A 15,364-nucleotide genomic window follows, 5' to 3' on the forward strand; every position below is an offset into this window, starting at 1 on the left:
AAAAAACAAGTAGAAGATGAGATACATTTTCTTTTTCATTGCAAAGGCTACACAGACATTAGACATTATTTTTTCAGTAAACTAAACATTTGTAAAAACGCATTCAGTCTTCGCATTCGCACACAAGACCTTATAAGCATCTTTTCAAGGACAGATTAAGCATCATTATGTGAATTGGGAAAATACATAATACAGGTTTTAACACTTTCACTTCGTAATTAATTTTTATACGTGCATTCCTGTGTGTAGTTTTCTATGGGTATATGGCCTTATAAATATTGATTTACATGCATGTGCTATATCTTTATAATTATTTGAGTATTCGGGACAATTTTTTCAGTGAGTATTGCAATATGACAGAGCATCATAAAAATGCACAAAAGGTCATGTGACACGCCTTGAAGATCACGTGATCATGGCGGCCATATTGGATTTTACAAAAAAAAATCAAAAAATGTTGCATTTTTTGTTATTTCAATTTATAAATGTATTTTTCTCAGCGTAACACTTTAAAAATTACCACTTACGTTTTATCAACTCAAATTCAGTAAGAGGAACACATACGCTAAAACATATTCCACGTAAATGAGATTAATATGCATATTTACTACAAGTTCATCTTCGAACAACAGGTATCATCTGACATTCAAAAGAGAGCTATGTTCTATTTAAGCTTACTGGTAGCCAGTCCGACGTGTAATTGTCATTGATAGATTGATGTCATACAACATCCACAGGATACCCCATCAACGTTTGTGATGTCAGTAACCGGTCCTTTGTCGCACTTTGTCGCATGCTCAGTTTGCCTACCTTCCTGTCAGTGTCTTGCTTGCGATCTCTGTGTTTGCTCAACTGGTTTGGGAACATATTCAAGTTCTGTTTTAGAGTTGTTATTTGAAATTTGACTTCCGCCATCTCGTCGAGTTCAGTTTCAAGATCAGTGACAATTCCACTATTAGTGTCTAGAAAAACATGCTCAAGGGCTTTGTAGGTGTTAAACTGTGCCCGCATTGCCATTTTTAAATACCCTCTGAGAGAAAAACAACAACCGATCACACGATCCTTACAAATCGCGGCCGAGAAATGACCGAATATGGCGGCATTTGTTTACAAATTCGGTGCGCATGCTCATTTAGGTTTGACCTCTACCTCGTATACTACGCTAGGCTTGAGGAAATAGTCAACAAACATGATGTAGATCAAACAAAGCCAACGTACATGTATATCGAACGCATATAAACGCGTACGTTCTTGGGGCGTTTACGCGCCTCCCGCAGTCTGGCCGTTGGCGCAGAATGCGCCCTCCCGCGGTGAAAGTGTTAAACTCAGACAAGACAAAATGAAAAAACAAACTAAACTATTTATGAACCTGTAATATATTTTATATATATATATATATATATATATATATATATATATATATATATATATATATTTCATTGTTGTTTTTGCAAAACCTTTATTGTACTTTATGATCAAGATCCCAACTGGGATACGATTTCAATAAAGGCTTACTTTACTTTACTTTACAAATGAGTTCAAACTTTTATCCAATAGAAATAAAATAATACAGTATAATAATAATAGCTGATAATAAGTGTAACTTGGTATTTCTTTGTTTATATTAAGTAATAATATAATCTGCAATTCATTAAAAGATAAATCTTGTTTTGTTAGTAGAAAAATAAGCTTGTTTTCAGTTGTATCATGTTAGAAATAGATATTTACTGAAAAAGTTCATCCTTTCGTTAATGTATTAATTGGACGAATCACTTATGTCAGCGTAAAATTTGTTCATCGATAGGAAAATTTAAAACCATACATGACAGAGATAACAAAGGATATGCAGGTAATTTATTAAAACATTATTTTGCCCACAAAACTGTTGATTCGCCATTGAACCTATGAATGGAGATGTGGGATTGGGTCTGCCATCAGTAAGCTTGCATTGCAGAACACACCTCTTGACAAAATGACTGAAATATTTCAGTAGAAATTCTCCAGAACAACTCACTTTTGGTATATTTGTATCGAAGACATGAAGTGACAGCTATGTTAAATATTTCAGTACAAAACTCTATTTGGAAATGCAGAAATAACCCCATATTGATTTTTTGACATGACTAAAACTTAATGTTGACAAATCACCGTCAATTGTCATACACTTCTTGTTCCTCAATTTTTTCACTGAAAATGTCTCTGAAATTATTAAATTTCATCATGTTCAAACTCAAGAGCAGTAGCGACAACAACTTTGAATATTAATTCTAACTATGAGAAATAACCGATTATTAGTTTGGAGGGTGATGTAAACAATGTGGTTCAATTGGTTCGTCACGCCTCAATGACAATTAAAATTAGCAAATCAAAATGTTTAAACAAATTTTAGTATTTTGATGAAATTTAGATATTACACATGATCTTGGTGTTTCTTTCTACTTAGAAAATACTACGATTCCATTGTAGTACAGTCCACCTCTAACAGCAATTCTATCACCGTCGGCGGTCACTGCCATGTACCAGGGGTATCCCAATTCACCTTGGAATAGATGACATCTCCATGTTCCATCTCCACTCCACATCGAAATCCTAGCATTGCCACCATCACAACCATAAACATGATCAGCGCCATCAACAGCAATGCTGAGTGGTTGGTACAGTTGACCATTGCTGTCACCACGCTGACCGTATTGGTACAGGAAATTGAACTGAGCATCAAAACACTTGATGCAGTGATTGTCAGAGTCAGACACCATGATGACATCACTACTATTTACAGCGACAAAGTAGGGGTACTTGAATTGTGTCTGGCTATCACCATAGCCACCAATTTGTGCAATGTTATGTCCATTCTGGCTGTATTTTAGTACGCGGTGACCTTTGATCTCTGTAACAATAACAAACCCCTTCACAAGAGCTATGCACCAGGGATCTGAATCAGTAGGTAGGGTAATTATTCTGATAATTTCATTATTTTGAGCGCAAACAACTATTTGCACATTACTGTCATCAAGGATGAAGTAGAGGTTGTCCTGAGAGACAGCTATGGACACTGGCTTGAATGGCTTGGCAAGCTGACCACTGAAACTGCCCAACTCCTTTTCACAAGTGTAATCTTGGTTTAGTATGTGTACAATATTCTTGCCATTGTCACACACCAAAAGTTTATCATTGTGGAATGCCAGACCTCTCACATCTTTGAATATCTGTCCTTGATGACCCTTAAGAGTTCTTCTTGACCAAGGTTCTGGAAGTTCAAAGGTTAAAACATGATATTAAAGTAGAACTGATATAGAGAAGCACTGACAATAGCCTGCACTAGAACTGATAGATATATCTTGAAACTGAAAGCAGATCTGGATTCACATAAACTAAATTACAAAGTCAATTATTCACACAAATATTTTTGTTGAATTATTATCATCATCTCATAAATTTTCATATTATTGTACCATGGAAACGTAATTTCATGCTCTTGGAAGATGGCCATTTCCAAATGTCATCAACGACCACGGTTACTTTGCAACAACATTAACACAGCTTTTAATGTGTAGTTTATTGACCATATCTGATTGTTAACATATTATCGTAATGGAGGGGACTTTGTCAGATGTACTTGATTTCATGACAACCATGCTGCCATAGCAACTTTTTATAAATTGTTGTACAAAAGATTGTCGCTGGATCTTGTGTTTTGTCCTGAAAGGTCCAAGGTCAAAGCAAGATAAATAGAATAAGCAACAGTCTGACACTCTGATTGAAGAGTAATTGAAATTCCTTGAAACTATGAACAAATATTGACACTTTGTAATTGAACTGTGTAATTAGACAGCCATGCTCCTTGATGTATCTACTATCATTGTGTTTTAGTTTTAATGCCCTTTCACCATGGCAACACAATGAATACAAGTTTTTGTCATAAAAAGACCTTTCCAAATATTTTAACTCAGCTTATAAATGTTTCTTATTGATAACGCTTACTGTTGTTGTATTGTTTTATCCTAAACATACTCAAATATGGCTAATTTAGAGAAAGCCATGTTGCCATAGCAACACATTTGTAGACTTTGGTTCAAAACTTCTCATTTGTATATATCTGCTGTATTTGTCCATCTACATTGAGAATTCTTTCAAATTCATGTAGGATAAAGCAAGATCATTGTTCCACAAGCCAAATTGCAGACTCAACCAATAAGAGATGATGGTTAAATATTATTTTGGTGAAAAAAAATGATGTTCCTACTATTATGCTACTAACTTTTCAAGTCAAATCTCTATCTCATAATTATAAATTTAAAAATAATATTACTGGTAATTACCATGGTTTTCCAAAATAAACTCATTTTGCTGCATTTTTTGCCCATAAGATATTGTCATGTTTGATTTGGAGAAATTCATGTTGTCATGACAATACCTTTAGCAAAATTAGTCTATTGTACTAGAATATTCTTTGACCAATACCCTGAAAGGTCAAAGGTCATAGCTATCTGAAGAGGGGATAGATATAAAAAATAATACCCATGTAGATCCTATGTCTTGAAACTGAGAAAAGTTAATGATACAAATTAAATTGAATGAAAAAGTAAATCTTGTGGCAAAATGTGTAATGTATTTATGATTGATGTAAGGTTTATTTTGATGCCTTTTAACATGGCAACTCAAAAATGGACTGTCCTTGTGAAAGGTTAATTCTGAAGGTTTGTAACACCACAACTCTTTTGTGTTCTTATTTAATTACTTATTCATATCAATGTCACCGTGTTAAACATTTGGTGACAAGCTCAGAATGATTTAATTGGGAAAAGGTTGTGTTGCCATAGCAGCACTTTCAAAGATATTGGTTGTAAAATTCTTATTTGCACAGATGTTCTTCATTGGTTAAGTCTCAGAGAAATATTAATTATACACGTTTATCAGCAAGTAGATTGTTTCATCAGCAAATTGGTTACAGGTAATAACTAAATACATTTCTAAGATTGCTTTTAAAGATATAGTTTGCAATTATGCTGTGCAAGTATCAAAAACAAACCTCTTAGATTATAAATTCTGTCATTTCAAAATGTTAGTAGCATTAATAGCTCCACTGTCAGTGACGCAGAGCGTATCTAATAGGTGGATGTGTGGCGGCTTCTGGCTTCTGACATCAGCCATACATCAACTTTTTACATTCCAATCTTCTTCTTCAAAACAAGCCTGTCAGATTCCTTTTAAGTTTTATATATGGAGTATAGGTCCCCAGGGCTGACCTTAATCAGATTTGTTCAAATTGTGATGGAATATGAAAATTTGTATCTTGAATCATTTTATGTAAGTAAAATTCAAATTATATTTTCATCAGATTAATGATATAGCATGCAGTAGACAAATATCCCATTTTGTTTGGTGATGAACTTAAAAGCAGTCTTCTCAAACTTGAATTAGTCACAGCGATCTCATTTTTTCAATGTTTTCCGCTGTTTTCAAACACTAATGTCATGTTCTTCATATTGTTGTATAGCTTTAAGATAAAAAGGATCTTTTCATCATTGTAATGGCAATCTGCATACATGTAGAAGGATTTTGACTTTCTGATTATAGTTTTGATAATTGATATATTATCCTTGCAAACAAATAGTGAATACCTCTGACTATGGTCCTCTAATATTGTTTACAGAAATGTAACATTTTGCAAATGACACAAGAAGGTCACGGATTTTCCATTCCTGCATATTCTTTGGTGTTCAATCTCTGGCAAACTGAGAACTGTTTTTTACAAAATGTACTGTCATTGTTTAGTTGTTGAATATTGTGTCTCAAACCCTGATCATGCAAAAATGTAATAAAACTAGAAAGCATTTGCAAGCAAAAGCGAAGTTCCAGAGACCAGAGCAGCGGAAGAAACAAGAGAATGTGTGACAAAGATAGGTGCAGAATGAAAGAGTGCTTTGGATTTTAATATTCAAGCACGTACATAGTTAGGGCTGCTAGCAGTAAACACCATGTACAACTATTAAAAAGCAAGGCAGTCCACAGATTACAAATGCCTACATGTACGGTAAAAACGCAACAGATACATACGGGGGCGACAACGCACGGAAATGTATATCAGACGACATTCTCGTGAGCCAGAGCAATAATTTTCGCTTCGCTGACCTACGCAAAAATCAATCGCTTGACGGGTAGCGCTGAGTTGTTGCCGTAAAGAGGCGCGTGGTTTACGACGATGATCAGACGAGAGGAAATATCGGACCTAGGCCGTTGAAATTGAAAACCGAGGCCACATGCATTTTCATTTGATTAAAAGCACAGACTAAAACAATTTTCATTGCAATGTCGCTGTTTTCACGAGATACTGACCGTTTGATCTTGGAAAGTTGAGATGCTTTAACGTGCAGCCAACGTATGCCGGCGCCGGTGCGGTGACAGGGCTGTGTGTTATCGGCGTTAAACGGCCTCGCAGACTGATATAGGAAAAACCGCTGGTGGCTCCTCAGAAATACGGCGGGCAGTTTCTCCGCCAAAACAGCCGATTTTGAATCCAAATTTTGCATTGACCTTCGTTTTCGAGCACACCCACCTCGCAAAGGTACACAATGTACCCAGCCGTGCTTGTAAACTTAGGGAAAGCCTAATTTTCTCTCTCTTTGCGAGCGAAGCCATCTTATGCGCCGCCATTGTTACATTCGGGCGAAACAGTATAGCGCCACGTACGGCGAGTATTTAGAGAAAAATAAAATCAAAAAGCAACAAAAAACAAAGCAAAAGAAAGCTAGAATTATTAATAGCTGAACGCAATATGATAGTCGAGCAATGCAGAATAAAAAATAAATAAATAAGCACACAAGAAATGCCCGTAAAACCCGTCCGAGCTGAGCGATGACGTCATAAGCGTGTCGCAATGCATTCTGGGTAATTAAGGTAAAATTTGTGTATAGCATGTTCTATGATAGTAATACCGGAAATAGAGAAAGAAAGAAAGAAAGAAAGAAAGAAAGAAGGAAAGTGAGCAAAAACTAACAGTTCCAGAGCTGGTCTCTGGAACAGTGTTCAATGTCATTTTCAAACAGTTTTACTGAGTGTAAAATTAATTGAACACTCTCAGATATTGCACCATTGAACACATCAATTTCTCAAAATTTTGGATACGAAAGGGAGAATACCCCTCTCATACTCTCCCCTTAGGGTGTTCTAACAGTTTTACTTTATAAGTAAAATACAAATTGAAAACACCTCACACAATTGCGCACGTCGATTTCCCAAAATTTTCCACTCAAGAAGGGGGACATCCCCCTCTGACACCTTCCCTTCAGCCTCTCGTGTGTTCTTCCCCCTGTACTTTCAAATTGTACCCAGACACTGATATCCTAGTGGAAACCCTGTCGTGATACCAATTATGTAACCATACACTATGGTTGGATACAGGATTAGTGTTAACTTTTATATCTGTATTTTGTTGTCACTTTGAATTTCACTTTGTCGGTTTCACCTTTTCCAACCATCATGAGATAACCAATGACAATTTAGCAGGGTACACCAGGATTTGAAAGGTTATTACTATTGCTATATGTTTGTAATTTTGCAAATACAAGTTCTGATATTCATCATGGTTGGCAGGGGGGTTACTTGAAATTGCAGTTTCTGATGAAATTCCTCCGACCCCCATCGGCCATAAATAATGATGGCACCCTAAGCCCCCAGCATCTACAGACTACCAAAGTTGGTCTAAGCCTGGCGACCAAATTACATTACTGCTTTTTTCCAGACATAAACCATGTCAAATTTGATGTATTGTTTGATTACTACCATAGATACACAGTGAGAGAAAACAATGTTACTTTGTTAGAACAAGAACAACCAACTCTTCTAAAAAATTATGGAGAGTGAAACAAATAAGCAAACTTTATTTTTCACTGACATGAAAGTGAAACACTTTACCTACAATGGCCACTTTACCTACCTTCTAACATAATTAAACATTTACACAGCTGACTTGTGCACACTAAGCATTAAAGCTAGGCGTCGCATTGGAATCAGGATGGAAATGTACGGTAATTGCTGATCCCAGATGCCTATGAATGTATTTGGTCTGCTGGAAGTTCATGACTTCATCTAAAAATACAAGTAACTTCGAAATTTTGCTGGAAAACTATATGCCTTCCTTTCAAAATGACATTTTTCTCTAAGTTTCTTCTGAAGAAGTCTCCAGTGACATTCAAATCGTCCTTAGCTGACTGGGATATGCTCTGCCTCAAGTTTGAAAAGGTCACAATATGGTAATTACTATCTAGAACCCCCAGCTTGATTGTAGCTGATCTCAAGGAACCAGCTATGAAAAATAGTGCTTTAGCAAGTTATGTTTGTTGAGAGTTTTGGTGCTTTAAGTCTATTGTTTTGCAGTAGTCAGGGAAATGTCTGAATAATTTGTGCAAAAGCTAGCGGCGGGCATCAATCTATTCAGGCAATACATAAAAATACTGATTTTTGTTCCCTCACACATAGTGTATTGTTTGTCTGCCATGTTTCAGTGGGAGCATGAGGGACTGAGATTATATTGGTTTCTTTAAGAACTTGACATGAATCAATTTCCTTTTGTGGACAGATATTCAGTGAGAAATCTATTTGCAATTTGGTTTTTGGAATCTGCAGCATGCACTATAAACATGGAATTAGTTCAAAGTTGTCATTCAAACTTCAGTGGTTGTAAACTAAAACAGGAGCCATTCTGGAAGTGTTATTGTGGATCAATCATCTTGTACAAATTGGCTTCAGTGTATTTTTCCTAATTTTGTCAAATTACCACCTTGATTACAATTCTCAAGTATTCCTACTCACTGAAATCAACAGATGTCAAAGGAATATTCCATTTATTTTGTCACTCCATATGAGAGCAATCCAAGGAAGGTATTAAGGAAGATTGAATTGGTTTTTGAAAGGATATGCTTCTTCTATGCTAACATATTGAAACTTAGTCTGAGAATCTCATACTGCTTTCATTGCACTAGTTCAGTTTATTATTAAAAATACCGGTAGTGAAATGCAATCTTGACATTTTGTTTGTCTTGTTTTGCTCCCAAGTAGATTTTTACTGTATACAAAACTAATTAACTGACCTACCGGTTCACGTCTCTCTCATTCTCACTCAGTTTATGGATAGTCATGTCACACTATCAACATATAATTCCTCAATTTGCTGGCTGTGTGTTGGTCATGGTAGACATTCTTGTTTTATAGATGTTGCCATGTGCAGGTAATGAGAGGTAGCTATAGGTCCAACCATTGAAATACAGGGGAAGAGGTTGGGGGGAGCACCCCGTCACTGAGCAGGGTAGCAATGAGATCGCTAAAGTAGTTATCCACACCTACTCAACTTCATTCAAATTCACAGTTGCTTAGATTTGCCACCATAGCACTATAATACATAGCAACACATAATGCTATTATCTCCATATAAACTATGCAGTGTTCAATGGTTGGACCTAGCTACCTCTCATTACCTGCACATGGCAATATCTATAAAACAAGAATGTCTACTGCAAAATAGGGATGGCGTGTTCCTAGAAATGACCTGAGTGAGATGTTATAAATTGTAATACAAGCGACCTAGCGGCCGATATAGCTCCGCTGTGTTTATGTAGAGAATAACTATTTTTTACACATGTTGATGAGGAAGGTGGAAATCTTTGAAAGCTCAATGCAGAGGCCAGAAAAAAGTGGCTAAAATAAGCTGCAAAAATACACAATTGAAGATTTCATCATACTTTGAATATATCACATCGGATCATACCTAAGAACATGTCAACCAAAGCTATCTGATGAGTAGTTTTTTGAGAATAAAATTTTCTGACCAAAAATGGCAACAATTGCCCCAAAAAATGAAATTGCAGATTTCATCATAATTTCAAGAGATCAAATTTAGTTCATAACTTCATCTATAGAAACCTGTATACCAAATTTCAAAGTTGTTAGACCAGTGCTTTTTTGAGAAACACATGTTTTGACCAAAAATGGGAAAAATTGCCCCAAAAAATCAAAATTGCAGATTTCATCATTATTTTTTAATAAATGTCATTTAGTTCATCTGTAGAAACCTGTATACCAAATTTCAAAGCTATCGGATGAGTAGTTTTGGAAATACACGTTTTGACCAAAAATGGCAAAAATTGCCCCCAAAATACAAAATTACAGATTTCATCAGAAATTAATTATATATCACTGAACTCATCTGTAGAAACCTATATACCAAATTTCAAAGCTATCACACCAGTAATTTTTGAGAAACACATTTTTTGACCAAAAATGGCAAAAATTGCCCTAAAATTACAAAATTGCAGATTTCATCATAATTTCAACAAATATCATTAAGGTGATCTGTAAAAACCTGTATACCAAATTGCAAAGCTATCAGATGAGTAGTTTTGGAAATACACATTTTTTGACCAAAAATGGCAAAAATTGCCCCAAAATTACAAAATTGCAGATTTCATCACAATTTCAATAAATATCATGTAGTTTATCTGTAGGAACCTGTATACCGAATTTCAAAGCTATCAGATAAATAGTTTTGGAAATACACATTTTTTGACCAAAAATGGCAAAAATTGCCCCAAAAATACAAAATTTCAGATTTCATCAGAAATTCAATATATATTACTCAGTTCATCTATAGAAACATGTATACCAAATTTCAAAACTATTAGACCAGTTCTTTTTGAGAAATACATTTTTTGACCAAAAATGGCAAAAATTGCCTTAATAATGCAAATTTGCATATTTCTGCACAATTTGAACAAATCTGAAATAGATCATCCTAGGGATCATCCCTAGGGACATATGTACCAAATATCAAAGCTATCTGACTGGTACTTTTGAAGAAGAAGATTTTTAAAGATTTTTCTACCAAAAATGACAAAAATTGCCTTAAAAATACAAATATGCAAATTTCACAACAATTTGAATAAATCTGACTGAAGTCACCCTAAGTAAACTGCATATCAAATTTCAAAACAATCGGACGAGCGGTTTCAGAGAAGAATATTTTTTTACCAAAAACACCAAAAATTGCCCCAAAAATACAAATATGCAAATTTCACCACGATTTGAACAAACTTAAGTGTGGTCACCCAAAGTGAACTGCATATAAAATTTCAAAGCAATTGGACTTGCAGTTTCAGAGGAGAAGGCAATTGTTGACGGACGACGACGACGACGGACGACGACGGAAAATCAACTTATTTGATAAGCTCCGCGTCGCTGACAGCGGAGCTAAAAATTGACTTACTGGTACTTCTATTTTTAAGGTAATTTTTGCCAGTTTCAGGTTAAATGGATGTTTGTCAGGACAGTCTAGCTATGAAAAGTGCACCACCAATGATACACAGTGCAAGCAGCCACAGCTGGCACTGTGTATTGAAATGATCATCAGTTGGACTCTTTCCCATCCACAAAAGTCTTCTACAGCATATTCAAAAAATTTGCTGCTGTTATTTTACACATTCATTAGTGACCCCTTTGTTGAAAAACCAGCCCACACCTTTTATCATTTTGTTTTGGTGACCACTAGGTGGCTTGTTTTATCTTCCCTAGGTACAATTTCTAAAGTGTTTTTTATCAGTCCATCATCCAACAGGTGTTAGCCCAATTACTGTATGAGGTATGCATGACCCACTAATTTAAACCCCCAATGGAGCACTGAGGAGTAAAGTGCCTTGCTCTGGGGCACAACACCATGCTAGAGTGTCGAACTCATGATCCTCCGATAGTGAGTCCGTTACTCTGAACCTACTGGGTCTTAACCGGGTCTCAGACTCACCATCCTTTGATAGTGAGTCCGTTACTCTGGAATCCTACCGGGTCTCGGACTCACCATCCTTTGATAGTGAGTCCGTCACCCTAACCATTGGTCCACGGTGCCTCGATCCTTGCAGTTGAATCTAGTTGATCAAAGCTCTTGTATCAATCTTATAAAATGCATTACTATTATTTAACAGTTTTAATTTCCAATGACCCGTCAATTTTCCTACTGTTGATTGACCTCTGGTGTAAAAACTTCAATAGTTTGTAACTAAAAATCTATGGAACATAGATGAAATCCCAGGAAACACTCAGTTCAATGTTTGTACAGGCAAGGCAAACAGATCTTTCTTAACTTTCAGAATATATATACTTGAAGGGATTATGAGCTGCTAATTTGTTTGCTGAAGATTTATTTTTGTGAATAACTTGATAATTGTTCAAACCTTTTAGTCACAATAGTGAAAAACTTTGTAATCGTGCATTTAGCACAATAAATATATTTACCATGTTTACTGCTAGCAGTTGCTGTACCACCATGTACCGGTATCTCCTCTTTGGACTTAGAATGATCACTTGTCTTGTCACTACCATCACCATCTGAACCCCTCTTTTTCTCTGTACTTCTATGTATTACTGTACCACTAGACATCTCAGAAGACCCTGGACCACCATGTAACTCTTTTCCTCTAGTAGTACCTGAGCTACTCTCTCCCTTTGTTCTTCTAGGTGTCACCTGACCACTAGACATCTTCTTGGAGGACTGTGAGCCTGCAGACAACTCTCCGCTACCAGTTGAAACTGTACCACGCTGTTCCTTTTTACTTCCTGTTGTCACTAGACCACTAGATATCTTCTCAGAGGATACTGGACCACTAGACATCTCCTTAGAGGGCACTGGACCACTAGACAACTCTCCACTACCAGCAGTAGTAACTGAACCATGCTGATCCTTTTTACTTCCAGGTGTCACTGGACTACTAAACTTCTTCTTAGATGACACTGGACCACTAGACTCTCCGCTACCAGTTTTAACTGAACCATGCTGTTCCTTCTCACTTTTAGGTGTAACTGGATCACTAGACTTCTTCTCAGATGACACTGGACCACTAGACATCTTCTTGGAGGAGTCTGAATCAGTAGACAACTCTCCGCTACCAGTTATAACTGAACCATGGTGTTCCTTTTTACTTTCAGGTGTCACTGGACTACTAGACTTCATCTTAGACAACAATGGACCACTAAACATCTCCTTAGAGGACACTGGACCAATAGACATCTCTCCGCTACCAGCAGTAGTAACTGAACCATGCTGTTCCTTTTTACTTCTGGGTGTCACTGGACCACTAGACTTCTTCTCAGAAGACACTGGACCACTAGACATCTCCTTAGAGGACACTGGACCACTAGATATCTCCTTAGAGGACACTGGACTACTAGACATCTCTCTGCTACCAGCAGTAGTAACTGAACCATGCTGTTCCTTTTTACTTCCAGGTGTCACTGGACCACTAGACTTCTTCTCAGATGACTCTGGACCACTAGACGTTTGAGTTCCAGGTGTCAATAGACCACTAGATGTCTTCTTAGAGTAGACTGGACCACTAGAAAAAGCTTCGCTACCAGCAGTAAGTGAACCACTCTGTCCTTTGGTACTTTTAGGTGTCACTGGACCACTACACATCTTCTCAGAGAACATTGGACCACTAGATAACTCTCCACTTTCAGCCATCTCTTTACCACTTTGTTCTTGTTTACCACCAGGTTTCACTCTATCACCAGACATCTCAGAGGACACTGGACCACTCCACAACTCTTCACTTTCAGAAGTACCGGTAGCAGCACCACTGAGTTTTTGTTTATTTTCAGGTGCCTTTGTAGCATTAGACACATGAAAGGACACTCCATCACTAGGCACCTCTTCCACATCAACACTAATGGAATCCCTCTGTTTTCTTTTACTTCCAGATATCACCTTATTACCATCAGTTTTATCCAAACCACCAGAAGAAAGATCAACCATTCTGCTAACAATCCCACCAGAATCTGATTTCTCTATGATTGAATGAAACACCTTGTCAATGGTAGGTAACCTTTCATACTTTGATTTATACAAAACAGGACTAACATTGTATTTGCTCTCTGATTACCAGAATCACACAACTCAATAAGTTACGATTGAATGCCTCACACAAACTTTGGAATTTCTTTCAAATTATGTGTAACAGAGATTCTGAAACATGTGTGTAGCATTCCATCTATAAAACTGATTGAGATGTCCAAATATTTTTCTCTTGTTCCACTAATACTTGAAAAATACAGCTCTCATTTCCAATATGAAAATGTACTTCCAATTAATTATATTCATCCACATGAAATGCTATGCTATATTGTGTACATAGGAAAGTTTTTTCTCAAAGTTGTACCGGTACATCTAATCATATTAGTCTCGGTTACCCAGACTGCTCTATGGGGCACTCTGCCTGCCACCCCTACACAATCTGGAGAAATCCCACACAAAAATTTCAGAGCTAAGATAGCCAACAGTGGATAAGAGCGATGCACCCTACTAACAACTGATCTAATATTTGAGACAAAGTCACAGAATACATAAATTCAAGGTTATGTATGCATGGCTTTCAAAGTACCTCATTAGTATCAAATGTGAACAATGACATTTATGTCATAGATCAGTTTACACACAAGTAGGAGATGATTGACCCAGTCATACATACGTATTTCACACTCATTATTTATGAAAACCACTTCTACATAAACTTAAACACGTTGACGCCATATTTTCCTAGACTTTGTCTCAAAACATAATAATAACATCATACTGTTGCTCCAAGGATGAATCGCTCTTTTCCATGTCGATCCATCTTGCTCTGACATTTTTGAATGGGCTTCCCCCAGATTACATGTACGGTATGTAGGGCTGGTCGGAGAGTAATGGAGACTAGCTTAATATGCAATTAGTATTTTGAAATGTACTGTTGTACAAATAATCTTACTGTCTCTTTTGTTCACTTCTATCCATGTGTCTCCTATAAGGAAACTTACAAAATCTGCTCACTGGTGGTGCCACATTTCTGATTTTGCATTTGTAAAATCCCATCAACCTGTTGACATACGTACCACAGGTATGAGGGGAGGGAATGACTGATGAATTTTCATCCCATGAATTCAAAGTAGATTCCATTCACGGAATGAGAGAGAATGTGGTTACAAATCAATCCCTCTTTGGAGTTCTTACTGCAGTTCTGTCATAAAAATCCACATTTCATCCACACCCATGATGGATGAATAATCTGATTTCCCTTCCTTTATCTAACTTTAATTGTTCTACTATTAACACCTTCCAAGTTAATTTAGCAATATTCCAAAACATTTTAAAAATTATTCATTATGTTTTTAATTACCAGCATGATGAATATTATTTTATATACATACAATGTCATTAATAATACACTATCTCTCAATACCAAGTATTGTTTACTTAGCCCCTCCTAAATTTTTGAAAATCATTTGTTTAATCATGTGATTTTCAAAAATCACATGATTAACAGTGAGATTGACAAAAACTCCTCAGAAC

The 15,364-nt window shown here is 36.4% G+C and overlaps 2 protein-coding genes across 6 annotated transcripts in view; one reads left to right on the forward strand and one right to left on the reverse strand.

The window, feature by feature from the left end:
- LOC139141471 (arylsulfatase J-like) overlaps positions 1-15,364 on the forward strand; it is a 90,174-nt gene that overhangs the window by 9,765 nt on the left and 65,045 nt on the right. The window lies entirely within an intron of this gene.
- LOC139141229 (uncharacterized) overlaps positions 1,419-15,364 on the reverse strand; it is a 135,131-nt gene continuing 121,185 nt past the window's right edge. For both annotated transcript variants that reach the window (XM_070710857.1, XM_070710865.1), the window contains exons 8-9: positions 12,277-13,824; positions 1,419-3,247 (exon numbers count right to left, since the gene is read on the reverse strand). In XM_070710857.1, coding sequence (XP_070566958.1) covers positions 2,436-3,247; positions 12,277-13,824 — 2,360 coding nt within the window. In that variant the 3' untranslated portion in view covers positions 1,419-2,435. The remainder of the gene's footprint in view (positions 3,248-12,276; positions 13,825-15,364) is intronic.

The sequence above is a fragment of the Ptychodera flava genome, chromosome 1 (assembly GCF_041260155.1).
Source record: "Ptychodera flava strain L36383 chromosome 1, AS_Pfla_20210202, whole genome shotgun sequence".
NCBI lineage: Eukaryota > Metazoa > Hemichordata > Enteropneusta > Ptychoderidae > Ptychodera > Ptychodera flava.